Source organism: Xyrauchen texanus, chromosome 47 (genome assembly GCF_025860055.1).
Source record: "Xyrauchen texanus isolate HMW12.3.18 chromosome 47, RBS_HiC_50CHRs, whole genome shotgun sequence".
Classification (NCBI taxonomy): Eukaryota; Metazoa; Chordata; class Actinopteri; order Cypriniformes; family Catostomidae; genus Xyrauchen; species Xyrauchen texanus.
In genome coordinates this window covers 15269485-15285926 of record NC_068322.1, presented here as the reverse complement: position 1 = coordinate 15285926, position 16442 = coordinate 15269485, and the positions used below count along the sequence as shown (strand labels likewise).

At 37.6% G+C, this 16442-nt stretch overlaps 1 protein-coding gene across 1 annotated transcript; it reads right to left on the bottom strand.

The window, feature by feature from the left end:
• Window positions 1–729: 729 nt before the first annotated feature.
• On the bottom strand, window positions 730–15648 carry slc26a4 (solute carrier family 26 member 4). Its single transcript, XM_052121103.1, has 21 exons — window positions 15506–15648; window positions 14211–14402; window positions 13964–14103; window positions 13766–13876; window positions 13287–13489; window positions 12933–13097; window positions 12606–12758; window positions 11158–11240; window positions 10632–10779; window positions 9823–9936; window positions 9660–9737; window positions 7804–7899; window positions 7205–7311; window positions 6521–6590; window positions 6288–6380; window positions 6096–6191; window positions 5724–5960; window positions 5140–5194; window positions 4709–4854; window positions 952–1035; window positions 730–844 (listed from the first exon to the last, which is right to left on the bottom strand). Exons 2-21 carry the CDS (start codon window positions 14342–14344, stop codon window positions 821–823), a joined length of 2337 nt encoding a protein of 778 aa, XP_051977063.1. The 5' UTR covers window positions 14345–14402; window positions 15506–15648; the 3' UTR covers window positions 730–820.
• Window positions 15649–16442: the final 794 nt, after the last annotated feature.

Here is a 16442-nt window from a genome sequence, read left to right as displayed (position 1 = left end):
AATGACACTTTCTAGTGTTTTTATTTATTAAATGGAATCCTGCTGTGCTAATTATAAATAACTTTCTCAGTTTGACTCATGTTTTCCCCATTCTAACCACAGTGAGCTCTCATCTAAATTATGTCAATCAGACTTTTCAAATACACAAACACACAACAATGTATAACTCTTATTTTACAAGTAATTTATTTTCAAATTTCAAATGTTTCTGTTCTTCAATGAACAGTTCTTAAAAAGAAACATCGTTTCACACATATATAACAGGTGGGTCTATCAAAAAGGGGCCTCCTGCTGCAGTATCAGTCATGCTGTAAACTCCCCACACAGGAAGTGTCCCTGGTCATTTTTTTCCACCTCTAGATAGAAGTTCTTCACACCTCATTGCCCTCCCATAAATGAGAGTTACTGCAAGGAAGTAAACGTATTGTTTATCCATGGGCCTCTGCGGTCCGTACTGATAATCAGATCTCCAGGAGATGAATACAGATGAATACTTGTATTTGCCTCAAAAAAATTAGGTTGTAAATATGAATGTGAATTGTTAAATGTGAGTCAATATTATCCTTTTGTTGGAATAACTTTCAGTTTTTGTTTGAAGTTGTATTTACTGTAATTTATTCATTCAGATGTGAAAAGTCACAAATCAGACAGCTTTCTTCTCTCTTAGCTCAACTTCAGAGCGTCTTTCTTGATCAGAGTTCAAGTCCTCCCAGGACAAAACTGGACGTTTCCTGACTCATAATCAGCAGATGAAGAGGAAGACTCTGTCTCTCTGTCCCAGTGAGTCCAGCCAACCAAAGAGAGGAATTCAAGTTTATCCTCAGTTTGAAAGTCCATGAATAGCCTACACATGAAACAGAAATGCTTGTTTAATGGGCTGTTTTTTGTGTTTTTTATAATAAGAGTCAAGATTACATTGAAACCATAATTCAAAACATGCTGCGAGCTCACCAAGTGCTGGTTGTCATAGGTCTCAATCAGGTCCTCATTGTCAGTAAAAGGAAGCGTTTCTTTGTCATCCTGCAACTGAGAAATCTGAACACAGTGAACAGATCAGGTATCTTAGGGTGGCATATTATTACAATACTCATTAGAGTGAATTCTGATATTTATTCATTTTACTTTTCAACTGTCAAATGTGGCCATTTTACCAGAATTCCCCCTATATATTTAGAATAGAAGCCTTTATTTTGGTCACACATTTTACATACATTTATTTGTTTTCACATATCCCAGCTAAGCTGGGGTCAGAGTGCAGGGTCAGCCATGATACGGTGCCCCTGGAGCAGATAGGGTTAAGGGCCTTGCTCAAGGGCCCAACAGTGGCATCTTGGCAGTGCTGGGGCTTGAACCCCCGACCTTCTAGTCAGTAGCCCAGAGCCTCAACCGCTGAGCCTCCACTGCCCCTTCAAAGCCACCACCGCCCCTATATTTCACTGTAACCCTAAAGCAACTCATCATGTTAAAGGGATAGTTCATCCAAAAATGTAAATTCTCTTATCATTTACTCACCTTCATGCCATCCCAGATTTGTATGACTTTCTCACATCTGCAGAACACAAAGATTTTTAGACAAATATTTCAGCTCTGTTCAGTGCAAGTGAATGGGGACCAAAATTTAAAAGCTCCAAAAGCACATTAAAGGTGCAATATGTAACAATTTTCATGTTATATTAACCCTTACTTTGCCAATGTATGAACGGCTTGTAATGCAACTTAAAAGATGAGACTTCCTAGGTTGCCTATTAAAGCCTGTAGACTGATTTTCATGTGAAGGGTGCAGGTCGCTTTTGCCGGGAAAATCCAAAGTATGTGACATTTATGCGTACCATGCCTCAGTGCTTCTCTTCCACTATTCAACAGTGTCAACAGACAGTCTGCAACACTAGGTAACGTTATATTAGAGATGGCATCCGGCACAACACCAACTCCTACACAAACTCAGAGTAAGCCAAAAAACAAACAAAAAACATTTATCTACCGAATCCCATCTGGCTAAGCGGGAACGTGATCGTGGTCGAGCAAAAACTAGCGTGAACATCGGCAGGCTAATATATTATATAGACTCATTACAAGCAAAGTAAGATATTTGAAGCCTTTATTTGATATAATTTTGATGATTATGGCTTACAGCTTATGAAAACCCCAAATTTAGAATCTCAGAAAATTAGAATATTACATGAAATCAATAAAACAAAAAGGATTTTAAATACAGAAATGTCGGCCCTCTGAAAAGTATAATCATGCATATGTACTCAGTACTTGGTTTGGGCCCCTTTTGCATTAATTACTGCCTCAATGCGGCGTGGCATGGATGCTATCAGCCTGTGGCACTGCTGAGGTGTTATGGAAGACCAAGATGCTTCAATAGCGGCCTTCAGCTCTTCTGCATTGTTTGGTCTCATGTCTCTCATCTTTCTCTTGGCAATGCCCCATAGATTCTCTATGGGGTTCAGGTCAGGCGAGTTTGCTGGCCAATCAAGCACAGTAATACCATGGTCATTGAACCAGGTTTTGGTACTTTTGGCAGTGTGGGCAGGTGCCAAGTCCTGCTGGAAAATGAAGTCAGCATCTCCATAAAGCTTGTCTGCTGAAGGAAGCATGAAGTGCTCTAAAATGTCCCGGTAGACGGCTGCGTTGACTCTGGACTTAATAAAGCACAGTGGACCAACACCAGCCGATGACATGGCTCCCCAAACCAACACAGACTGTGGAAACTTCACACTGGACTTCAAGCATCTTGGATTGTGTGCCTCTCCATTCTTCCTCCAGACTCTGGGACCTTGGTTTCCAAATGAGATGCAAAATTTGCTCTCATCAGAAAAGAGGACTTTGGACCATTGAGCAACAGACCAGTTCTTTTTTTCTTTAGCCCAGGTAAGACGCTTGACATTTGAAGCCCATGTCCAGGACCCGTCTGTGTGTGGTGGCTCTTGATGCAGTAACTCCAGCCTCAGTCCACTCCTTGTGAAGCTCCCCACACATTTGAATGGCCTTTTCCTGACAATCCTCTCCAGGCTACGGTCATCCCTGCTGCTTGTGCACCTTTTTCTTCCACACTTTTCCCTTCCACTTAACTTTTTATTAATGTGCTTTGATACAGCACTTTGAGAACATCCAACTTCTTTTGCAATTACCTTTTGAGGCTTTCCCTCCTTGTGGAGGGTGTCAATGATGGTTTTCTGCACAACTGTCAGGTCAGCAGTCTTCCCCATGATTGTGAATTCAACTGAACCAGACTGAGAGACCATTTAAAGGCTCAGGAACCCTTTGCAGGTGTTTAGCTGATTAGAGTGTGACACTTTGAGCCTACAATACTGAACCTTTTCACAATATTCTAATTTTCTGAGATTCTGAATTTGGGGTTTTCATAAGCTGTAAGCCATAATCATCAAAATTATATCAAATAAAGGCTTGAAATATCTTACTTTGCTTGTAATGTGTCTATATAATATATTAGTTTCACCTTTTAAGTTGAATTACTGAAATTAATGAACTTTTGCACGATATTCTAATTTTTCGAGTTTCACCTGTAAATGCAGTCAATGTATCATGCAAAGAAAGTGATTACTTCAAACTACAATCTCGCATAGTCAGACCTACATCCACACATTGTTTTAGCCCTGTTCCAGCACTGGAGAGTAAGTTATAATATACAGTCTCAAAGTTTGTAGTAAAACAATCATAATGGTGTATTTTTAATTATGCTACCTCATCTGTTAGCATGATGCCGGTGAATCACGTTCAGTCTCTTTGTATGTTCCATCCTTGTTTTGGTCAACGCACGCTCACTCGCGTCCCTATGGAGTGTGTGCACGAGCGACAAGTAGGTGCTGCAGTTCGCTTAATTGCCACACGTGTCATTAATATCAAGGGTTTATGAATCTTACACACTGCACCTTTAAGGCAGCATTAATGTAATCCATAAAACCCCAATTGTTAAATCCATATCTTCAGAAGTGATATGATAGGTGTGGGTGAGAAACAGATCAATATTTAAGTCCTTTTTTACTATCAATATCCACTTTCACTTCCACATTCTTCTTCTTTTGTTTTTGGCAATTTGCATGCTTCGTGCATTTCGCCCCCTACTGAACAGGGAGGAGAATGTATGTTCTGAAGACATGGATTAAATCACTGGAGTCAAATGAATTACATTTATGCTGCCTAAAAGAGCCTTTATGAGCTTTTTGGAGTTTCAAAGTTTCCATTCACTTGCATTGTGAGGACCAACAGAGCTGAGATATTCTTCTAAAAATCTTCATTTTTGTTCCACAGAAGAAAAAAAAAGGCACATACATCTGGGATGGCATGAGAGTGAGGAAATGATGAAAGAATTTTCATTTTTGGGAGAACTTTCCCTTTAAGGCGGACATCTTTAACATGTAGATATTGTGTTTTTTATGGTGGTTGGGATTATTTACTTCTCTTAACAATGCCTTTAGCCATTTAACAATGCAGGCATGTGCTAAACATTCACTTTGTTATATCTTATTTATTTCTTGGATATCAGGATTTGGACGGCTCACAGATTATCAGGCCATCTCAATAAACAGATGTGAACATTTCCAGTCACCTGCTCACTGCATGAATTCCTGTTATCATTCAGTTCGTCCAGGACCATTTGAAGTTATAGCTGTAATCTTTGTTATCAAACAGCTATGTTGGCATTCATAATCAAAGACACCAGTTAATATAATGCATTAACCTTGTCAGCTAATGGATCCTGTGCAGTTCTACTGATGGTTTCCAGTTGGATGAAGAGAATGGCGTCATGGACAGTAAGGAAGAGTATGTCTCTTGTAACCTCTTCGTCAAAGAAAGACAGCGCCTCCATTCTCCTGACAAGTTCACCTGTGACATGAGAACCCTTCAGGTTATTCACAGTGTCATAACCTGCCATTAACAGGCTGAAGTCTGAGGCATGCCATGTTCAAATGGAGCCAGTGTGACTGAAATAAAACGGGTTGGTGACCCTTTTTCACCCAGGCCTTCTTTTTTTATATTTCATCCTGGTACTTGCTATTTTATAGAAAATAGCAACTGTTAAAATCTGAAGGAAATTTATTAAGTTTTGTTTAGAGCACATTAAATGAATTTGGCACAACTTGAGTGTTACCAATCCAGGACAGATCTTACCATCACATCCTGCAATATAGACACTGACTCCAATTCGTAGGAATTCCTTTACAACCTGCAAAGGTAAAAAATTACAATTTTCAGCACTCTGCATAGTTTAGAAACATTACTGAGTAAACACAATACAATACATCATACTTGTTTTTTTGTTGTTGTAATAGATCAAGTGTGTAATTTCTGTGTAATAACTCTCCTAATCTTCTATTAGTCAGCAAACAGATAGTCCTAGCCCAAACTCATGCCATTGGTTGAGCCAATGTTGCTATGTTGGGCTGGTTTGTCCAAGTAAGCAAACAGAGCCACATCACAACACATTTAGGTGAAATTTACCTACAAATGGATTACTTATACAGTAGTTGTCTCTGCATATGAAGCTGGGATAGGGGAAATTATTTATTCGGAAATTTACACAAATCACCTTTGAGGCCCTGAATTACAGTGGTGCATACAGGAAAAAAAGATATATCAAGTGACTTTGGGTTTAAAAGAATGCTGTTTCTAATGTATAGATTGCTCTAATCTTGGCCAAGCCTCTGTGTTGCAGTGATACAATAACACAGCAAAAAGCAATAAAGATGGCTCACCAGTTTGAGAGACTTGGCTGCTACCACATCTAGGAATGAGACAGCGGAGAAATCCACCACCAGGCTGTGGATATGGACTTTGGGTACTGAAACACTGACAGGCAGCTCAGATGTCCAGTCCACCTGCACCTTCACCTCTGGGTCTGGCTGAGCCGGCCCATTCACCAGCTCAGGACTCTGTTCAGTCTCAAAGGCTTTGTTATCTAAACCCATTGAGGCCACTGGTACTAAACTATCCTGTGAAGAACAGCAGAAATAGGTTAGGACCAAAATTTGGTGTCAGAAGCTCAGGTCAGTGATGGGTCAGCCATATGCCAAATCACACTTTTATATACAAAAAATGCATTTCAGAAAGTGTTGTGCACAATATACCTCTGAAACCTTTAATTTCCCCTTTTTAATGAGTTTGTGAATCTTCTTTAAGGCCTTATTTCTTTTCTTGAATACCCGTACTGCATCAAAACCCACCTGTAAGAATTCACATAGTTTTAGCCCATTATACAAAAAAGTTATTAATTGCTCAATTTTCCATGTCATGTTATATACGCACTTAAGGAAACTGACCTCATCTCTTAACTTCTCTTTGAAGTAGTCAATGTTTGCGAAGTAAATGGGTGAGTTGCATTTGAAAATCTTTATCCCAGGAATTTCTGCAATCTGTAAATATTTCTATATTTGAATCCTTTTAAGGCAAAAATGACTTAAAGGAATACATTATTCAGAGTTTGTGGGATTTTAAAAAGAGCACTGCATTCTTGCAATAATTGATTATTGACACTATAGAATGTATATCTTACATTTTTGTAATCTTTCATGTTTTTGTAGATATTAGTGTCTTGGACATTTCCAAGGGTTGAACAGGAAGGGCTGAATGAAATGGGAGAAACCAATGTCTTAATTAATACCAAGCAACTTTCAAATACACAATTGACTATAAAGCATTATTGTTTAATTTGAATTTCACAGTGATTATTCTCTTATCGTCCATAGAATCCTGTTAAATATTACACATAAAAATAACATGCTTATTGATTGTAATGCCCCATTATCGAGAGAGCTATAAATGGCATTTCTTCTGGCCTCCTTATGACACCACGTAATACTAAAACTCATATATTGATCCTAAACATCAAGCTGCATGACTCTAATTTCAAAAGTAGTGCTTACATTTGTAAACAAACAGAGCCCCCAAAGCCAATGACCCAGTTATGATGAATTGTTATTGCATCAGCCAAAAACTGACACAAGTTTTGTGTACTTAAACGCAGCTGAAGTATGTCACTTTTTCTGTGTTAAAATACTTTGTCGTGAGTTGGTGGCAGGACTATCTCTTTCTTTGACCAATGGCAGATTGGGGGGTGTATTCAGAAAGCTGTTTTGAAAACAACATTTATTTTTGCAATTCCTGTGCTAACAAAATGATCACACATTTTCATGTATGATTCTAGTATGAATCAAAGATTTCTACCGATGATACTTACAATTGTGTTCGGACCACCACTGTGCCCATCTCAAATACCAGACCAGCCAGCAGGCCCACATCTAAACCAAGGATGATGGATGCCAGGCATGTAGCTATCCAGATGAGCTGCAGAAGAATAAGGATTTCACATGTAGCCTACAGTATTCATTTCAGTCTGCGAGTGTATTACACCATTTTGAACATTATATCGAAACACTTTTGTTACCAAGTATTTATGTAATTCTATGTGTTTTCTGATTCAAAGTAAATCAGCAAAAAACGTAATTAGCTTACAAGACTCATAAGTCGTTACATTGTTTCATACAATGTGGGACACTTTCTAATAATTTGGATTATTTGTTATTGCTGTAGCAAAATGAAATACGATGCCATATCACTTATCACTTACGATGCCAGATCTCAACTACATTATACAGAGGAAAAAGGAAGAAAATGTAAATATAAAAACACACTTAAGACTTCACTTGCATACACACCCTACATTTATACTGTATGTTATGTTGAACACATTCTTTTCACTGTTTCTTTAAACAACTGAACCTGCTTTGTTATCTGATGCTGTTAGTGTTTATTTATCAGCCTTGTGATGGTACTTACACAGTCTGTCCTGTTCTGTCTCCAGAGTACGAGCACATCAGAGATCTGCATGAACATGCCTTTCAGATTGGCTATAACAATGCCAGCCAGCACTGACTGTGGGACAAAGTGGGAAGTCATAAAAGATAAGTTCTCTATTTCATGATCAATATCATCCATATTGGAATAATCGTGAGGGAAACTCTGTGAACCAGTAAGGATTATCTTTGCTCCTGATACATTTTGACCTAATGTGATGCAAAAGTCACATCAAGAGAAAAAGAGGATCAAATACTTAGAATAACATAGATAAGGCATGTCTCAGGTCTTTGTTTGATACACTGATCACTATGTATGTATTGTCTTTAGTGTAGTTTTTGGAAAATATATTTATAAAACCTATTTGATATCTATATTATTTTAAGTGGCATCACAAGTCAGATTATCTAATCAATTAAATGACAGTCTGGTCTGTGATTTTATTTATTTTTAACCTTATTTTGATACTTGCACCAGGCCCAAAGCTCTAATAAAAGAGATTCTGTATATTGGAGGTAATCAAGCCTGTTCAGACTATATTTAAATCTTTCATGTTTATAATGTTCTTCACCCAAATGTTTCCCAAGGTTTCACCCAAAAATGAAAATTCTCTCATCATTTACTCACCCTCATGCCATCCCAGATGTGTATGACTTTCTTTCTTCTGCTTATCACAAACAAAGATGTTTAGAAGAATATCTCAGCTCTGTTGGTCCTTACAATGCAAATGAATAGTGGTCAGAACTATGAAGCCTCAAAAAGCATATAAAGGCAGCATAAAAGTAATCCATACAATTCTGGTGGTTAAAAATATACCTTCAGAAGCTATTTGATAGGTGTGGGTGAGAAACAGTCCTTTTTTACTATAAATTCTTTAAATAGTATAGTAAAATCTTTACTATATTACAGCCTGCAGCTGGAAACAACTCACTTTAAAACTTGCTTTTGGCTCACTTCCGTTGACAATATTTAAAGAAAATGTAACTTACATACAGCCAAAAACATTTACCACTTTGGCCACTGGGGACAGTGTTTCGAATTTCGGTAAGCATAGACTGATTTTAGCTAAAGAAAAGTCAACCTTCTATTTCTGATCAATCTAAATATTGATCAGTTTCTCACCCACACCTATCATATCACTTCTGAAGACATGGATTAAACTACTGGATTCTTATGGATTACATTTATGCTGCCTTAAAGCTGCACTCAGTAATTTTTTCTCCATTAAAAAAGTTTTACTCCAAAATAAATTAATTGTAGTTTTGAAACATATATATAACATCATGACCACTCACATGAGATGAAGACTCCAGTCATATCAGTAACCTTATAGAGTAAAAGCTGTTTTATTCTACATGGAGAGGGTCCCCTCATGGGCACTACCATTTTAGAATCACATGAACAACTGAATACTACTCACTTAATTCAGTTAAGTGAGTAATATATTAAATATATAATTATATTAATTGCTTTGGACACTTTGACTCATGGATTAAATTAATCATGAATAGTTAATTTCTACAATGGCATCTGTAACTGAAAACTACTGATTTTGAATGATGCTGCATCCACACCACTAGGTGTCACTGTAAGTCCAAGATGACACAATCAAAAAGTTACTGAATGCACCTTTAATGTGCTTTCCTGAGCTTCAAATTTTTGGTCACCATTCACTTGCATTGTAAGGACCTACACAGCTGAGATATTCTTCAAAAAATCTTGAAGAAGAAAGAAAGTCATATACATCTGGGATGTCATGAGTAAATCATGAGAGAATTTTCACTTTTATGTTAACTATTCCTTTAACTTTATTAACATATAAGATTTGTCAACCATACCTTCTGTAGAGGCTGGAGAAATGGCCCTAGGGCCAAGATTACAATCATCACCATCACAGCTGAGATTATACCAGCAACCTGCAACAGAACAGAGAGCACATAAATCAAATGTGCATTTCCACATGCACATGTGAAAGTGTTGTTGTAAGTGTATGTGTTTCACCTGACTCTTCCCCCCTGTGCTCTCCTGTATTGCTGTCCGTGACAATGCAGTGCTGGCCACAAAGCTTGAGAAACATCCACCGAAGATGTTGCTGACACCAAAAGCTATCAGCTCCTGATGAATATAAAAAAGAAGCAACACTGCATCCGATCATTTTTATATCATAGGGCTTGTAAACGTTATATCAGTACTTGTAAATATGCCCTGGTTGTACTTTATCCAAAATAAATCCAAGAAAACATTACATAAGCTAATTACTATATATTTTAATAAATTAAATGAAGCCAATTTTTGTAGATTTTTGCATTGAGAAATAAGTTTATATTTCATTACATTTTGTCATTTAGCTGATGGTTTTATCCAAAATGAATTACAAACGAGGAAAATTCAGTAACAAACAACAGCACATCTGTAGTATAATTTCATTCGGTATCAATTTTCATGACAGTTAAGCAGGCGTATTATGGTATAGAAAATCTTGAACTATGTCCAAAAGCTCTCAGCTGTACTCTCTGCTTCACAAATGATAGCAGCTGCTGTTGTAAACTCTCTTCCATTTGTCATGAATTTGGCAGGTGATAGTGACCTTAGAAGGTCAGTTAGATCTTTCTGTCTCTCCCTTGCTTTACAGTACTTTCTTCGTCTGTGGGAGAAGAGGTCTTGTCTCACCCTTATTATATTTCTGAAAGTAAGTTATGCACACACAATCACCTTTAATTTACCTCCCCATTAAATAGCACACATATTTTGTTAAAGGTACAGACTATGCATACATGCCCTCTCATAGTCAAACACTCATTCTCATTTACCTGGTTGCCATCAACTGTGTAGTCATGTTTTGCTGCATAGACTTTGGCAACTGAGACTGCTACTGCATAACCAACCACTGCTGTCGAAAAACTGGAACCCAGAATATTTCCAATAAGTGCTATATCGGGTGACTGGGCCGGAGCAAACCTGTGGGACGCAGAAACATAACAATTGTAGACTCATAGGTTCTGTCGACTGTCCTTGTACTGTAAGCCTTTGTTTTCACATTATGCCCTCTGATGTACTTTCTAATATTGTACTTTTATTTTTGCCATCTAGGCTTTATTCGGCTATTGTGTATAGCCTTTCTGTTTCAAGTTATTATTGGAAAAGGCATTCAACATTCATTTGTCAATCTCATTGTTCTGAAGAAAACATTTCCAAGTCTACACAAGCTCTAGTGGAGACTGTTGAATAACTTTAAAGAAACAATACCGTGATAATACTATATATTCAATACAAAGGGACTGAATGTCCACTTAGCCCACATCAGGAAGCATGAAAGGCCACAGGAAGTGCTGTTACCCCCTTGGAAGGCTGTGCACAATGTTGGCGCCATACTGGGAGTTCAGGTCCATCACATGAGAGATTGCTGAAGCTATCAGTGTCTATCAGATCAGAAGCAAAATAATTTTTTTAATAATCGTTGTATGTTTTTGATCATCAAAGCTTCACTTTAAAGAGAATATCATAAAGGCAGGCTCAGTTTGCTGTCTCTATACAATGTTAAAATGAAAAGGTTGAGTAAACTTTTTTAAGCAACTCAACTTAGTTGTATCAACTTCAAATTCAAGTTGGATTGCAAGTTCCTTGAACCCACATGAAACCATTCAAACGGTGCAGTTTTCAGGGTGCGTCGCCTGATGTCATGTTTCCACACATTCAAAAAATTTATAGGATATTAAAATGAATAAAAGTCTATTTTTCCAGCCTGTTGTATAAGTATTTATTTATCCCCCCTTATTTATTTTAGACACAGTCCTTATATATTGTCATTTACACAGGGCAAATATACTATTTATCAAATATACTTTTATTACGTATGGTATTTTAATGGGGATATAATTTATTACAGGTAGCAGTTACGTGAGTAAACAAGGTTTGAACATCAACTGTAGCAAGATCAAATTGAAATTCACGGCTTTTTAACACTTCTGTGTCCAAATTCGAAGGCTGTTTATTGGATCAATACAAGTAAGCCTCATATTATGTGACCTCACATTACTTTACGGAGAGTTTACGACCTACTAGCTAAGTCTTGCCTTAAGAACAGGTGGTGCAACCAAATTAAGCACTGACTTTGTTACAAACTAATAGTAGGTACTAAGCCCTTAGTGTGAACTTTACATCCCAATTTAAGCTGGTGTAACCCTACCCAGGACTGTAGGTGAGAAAGGACCAATTTATGGATAAATTAATCCTGGATTACTGTGCACATAGTGAAATTCTACAATGGCATTGATAACTGAAAACTACTGTGTTTGAATGATGCAGCATCCAGGCCACTAGGTGTCAGTGTAAGCCATACTTCGACATAAAAATAAGTGCAACTTTAAGCATATAAACATTTCTGCATGAGGTCATGTGTCAGCCCAACAAGTACCAAACAGTTGGCCCAAATTATTAGGTGGTGCAGGTAACAAGTACTTCAAACATTTAGATGTACAGTCAACTTAATGACTTTATTATCATGAACACTAATCACCCTGATGACGACTTTTTTTTATTTGGATTATTCTACCAAATTGGGCATACTCAAAGCCTGTTAGTTCTACCTTCAACACCAAACTTGAAATTGTGTGCTCACTGTTTAAAAAATTAAGTTGCTCTGACTTAAATGGCATAAACATTTACTTTATTTATTGTTTTAAGTAAACTCAACATTTTCTTCATTAGATTAGATTACTTCATTATCTGACAAAAGTTTGATCTTGTTTTTTACAGTTGAGAATTTTGGGAATTGTGGTACATACCACAATCACTTCTATTGGAATGGGCACTGGGATCCTGTGCTGAAATTTTGTGTTGATCTCTTTCACAGCCATAACTATGAAGATTGTCAGTAACCCAGCAACTAGATCTGCAACGTTTGTTTGGTTGATGTTCCTACCTACATCACTAAGAGTCTGGATTTGAAACAAATAGAGGAAGAAAACATTTATGTACATTATATACAGTAGATGACTTGTATTCATTCCCAAAACATGATGACATGTTTTGGGAAACTCATATTTGATTTATAAATCAGGGAAGAATCATAGCTTGTAGATGTGAAGATATTAATGATGCAAGAGACTCACATAAGCAAAAGAGAAGAATCCATTGTGGTTGTTGGTTGGAACGGATAGGACGGTTTTAATCTGGGATATGAACACATGGAAGGCAGCAGCCGTTGTGAAGCCCCCTACTAGGGGGTCTGACAGATATCGGACTAGAAAGCCCACCTGCATCAGCCCCATGGCCACCTGGAATTGAGCAAAACATTTTATTTACAACAAACTAGCTCAAGAATAATAGACAATACATTTCTACCCAATTTCAATCTGTGAAAGGACTATATTTAAGATCAAACTTTCTAACATCCAATATTCTTGAAGGATAGGGATGGAATATTGCTATAATAAAATATTAAGACTATTTTATTGCAGGTTTACCTGGAATAATCCAACCAACACTGTCATCGTGCAAGCTACCATGATTCTCTGGGCCTCTCGGGACTCTACATCCACCTCCATTAATGTTTCTTCTGTTATTGTTTCATTCACACCTGTCATGTTCACTGGACGCAGAAAGTGCTCATCAGGGGCAAAGGTCAAAACGACAGAGCCCACCATCAGACATGTGACTGGGAATGGACCTGAAGGGGATTAGGCAAGTAAGAGAATGCCATAGTATGATTTTAAAACGAATCAATAGCATTGATGTGAAAGATCAGCCTTTCACACCTAAGATATACCACTGAACATTTTATACTGGTTCACTCATTTAATACAATTTAATACCAGTATACAGTCCCATTCACTTCTGTAGAAGTTTAAACTGTTATACTGAAGTTTACTTCTATGTTCCAAACGGGGCAATGAGAAAAAGGTACATTAGTTATTTAGCAGTTACTGTATGTTAGGGGACATACCCACAGAGATGTGTCTGGAGGTGCCCAGGACAAAGTAAGTGAGGATAGGAAAGAATGCTGAATAAAGTCCATAGACTGGTGCCACAGAAACCAGCAATGCATAGGCCACACCTGTACAACACAATGAAACCATGACAACCTTAAAACGCCATGACAACATTACAATTTTCATGGTTGTGTTTACAGAGTGGAACGTACCTTGTAAACAGCATACTAGTCCTGTGGTGACACCAGAGACGATATCACTAAGTAACCACTGCTTGACTTGATATTTAGGAAACCAATCCAGGATTGGGAGAAGCCCCTTCATTTTTTGAATGGCCCACTTATCAGTGCATCTGTAGTGTATTTGATTAGATATGAGGATGTCAACTCAGAAAAACACACACTGTATGCTATATCATGGTCTGTGGTAAGCTTCTCATATTGTGTTTTGTTGACTCACCTACAGGTTCTGCTCAGCTGTTCTTGTAAACTTCTGGCCTCTAGGGCTTGTCTCTCATTGACTTCGTCAAAGACGCAGTTTGAGTAAATAGGTCGTAATACATGGTAGTCATTTTCATGATGACACGTAGCCATCACGACTCCTGATTTGTGTTTAAATTGTGCTCTGTGTGTTATGCTTGCAGCCTTGTATCTGTCAGAGAAGAGATTATTAGATTAGTTCCATTCAGATTCATTTAGATTTTGCTATTTATGTTGAATATGCTTGCAGTTAGTTAGCTAACGTCCTGCGGTTTGGCAGGTTATTGTATACTATTTCAAATGTTATTTTGCTAATTAATTTAGCTTATTATTCAAGCAGCATTTATGACTTAATATTAATTAAAAGATTACATGGAATATGTGTACTTATTAAAAAATAATTCCACAATGCATAACCATTAAAATTGAACTAATTTCCACTTATAGATCCATATACATTTTTACCTAAAATGTTCATGCTGATAAAAGAAGTCCATGGACATGTTATGCATCATCCACCTTACTACATTACCTTTCATGATGAGTGTCATTATTAGATTTTAGTACATTACAAGTTCCCATAGTACTACCACTGCAATTAACATTGAAATCAGATGTTGTACTTTTTGTACACCCTTTGCATTTTCATTAATTCTTTCTATTTTCGAATGACTGGTCTAGATAAGCAAGTACTTAAAGGTTGCTTGCCTTCCCAGTGTCAGAACAATCTGATTGAACAGACCAAAAGAGCCCTTCTCGCGTTCTCCGAAAGTATACCTCCCTGCTCAACAGACCAGCACTCTCCCAGGTCTCCAAGATCACTGAACTCTAAGATCGACCTGTTGATGTTAGAAGCCCTTCAGCTAAAGAGGCGGGTAAATGCAAACTCACACTCTGAAAGAAAGGGTTTGTGTTTGCATCCAAGCTAGCTCTCTTCCTCACATTTGAGCTATATTTAAAGGTCATTGAATCAGATCCCTAAGTTCTAAGAACACAAAGCAATGGCTCACACAATTGAAAACTGTATCCGTGTTCAGTGGATAAATGTGTTACTTATCTAAACAACCTAATCTGAATCAGTTGCACTATAACATTAAACTGCATTGTTGTTAAATGAAATCCCACATCAATAACTTGGATTAGAATAAATTAATTTCTTACCATTATTAAAAATAACTCTTTGGCAGAGCTGTAACCGAAACAGTTGAGTGTCTCAGCCCCAAAATTCAATGTTTGTCTCTTAAAAATTTTGAATATCTAGTTACAAAGTCTTACCTCTAAGTCCCAGTCCCAGCTAACTCCTTCTGATGTCAGAAAGAAATTTCAGATTTAAGAAAGGGAGCATGCATGCCAGACATCCATTAAAAAAGCATATTTTCAGAGTCAAAATAGGTAATATCTCTTCTCCTCTTCTCTTAGTCTCTTTCTTAATGGAACCAGCATACACCACTATTGCATTTATATGCAGAGTTGGGATGTGGGAGGTGTATCAGGTTCAGGCACCCAGAGGAAGCAGAAGGGAATTACATCAGAGGCCCACAGTATGCGTCCTGCCAAAGGGTGACTCCCAACCATGTGAGAAAGTGTTAGAATCTGCTTGTAAGTAAATGAGTGTGTGTTGTGAATGTGTTTTAGGGAGGTAGTGGGGGTGTATTGATAAAAGAGTCTGTGATCTGTCAAAGGTGGCCTGTGTTCTTTGTCTGTGTTTGTGCTTACGTACAGTATGTACATACTGACAGGTTCAGGTGCGATTGAACACTCTCGGAAGAATGATTTGATCTGTGCACGTTGTGATCTGAACTTACCCTGTCAGTACAGAATGTCTAGATATGCCCAGATTTCTCCTCAGAACCTGAGCCAGCTCCTTAATACAAAGTGTCTGACTATCTGTCAGTAAGCCAGAATTGACTCGGAAATTCTTCTGAAATTAGATGGCCGATTTTTGTGTCAAACTCATTTTTAGATAGGACTGCTGTTTTTCAGTTATGTCATATTGCTAGGTGTTGGAGCAGACATGTTGTTGAAGTCTTCTGAGTCATCCTTGGTGAGACCCCTATTCATCTCTGTCCATTTCTGTAAAACTCTCTTTAGAAACACAGTCCAACTACGTCAAATATCCCAAAACACAACAGTCTGGGGTATGTGTTTAGAGTATGTGGGGGCTGAACGTAAAGCTCAATCAACAGCAGCAAAATTATTATTGCATAATGTT

What these genes read in the sequence shown, in the direction of transcription:
- slc26a4 (XM_052121103.1), bottom strand. Translation starts at nt 14,344, where the DNA reads ATGGCTACGTGTCATCATGAAAATGACTACCATGTATTACGACCTATT. An exon ending in CAGCTGAGCAGAACCTGTAG is followed by an intron (nt 14,104 to 14,210) that starts GTGAGTCAACAA and finishes AATACACTACAG; the next exon opens with ATGCACTGATAAGTGGGCCA. An exon ending in GCACAGGGGGGAAGAGTCAG is followed by an intron (nt 9,738 to 9,822) that starts GTGAAACACATA and finishes GTTCTGTTGCAG; the next exon opens with GTTGCTGGTATAATCTCAGC.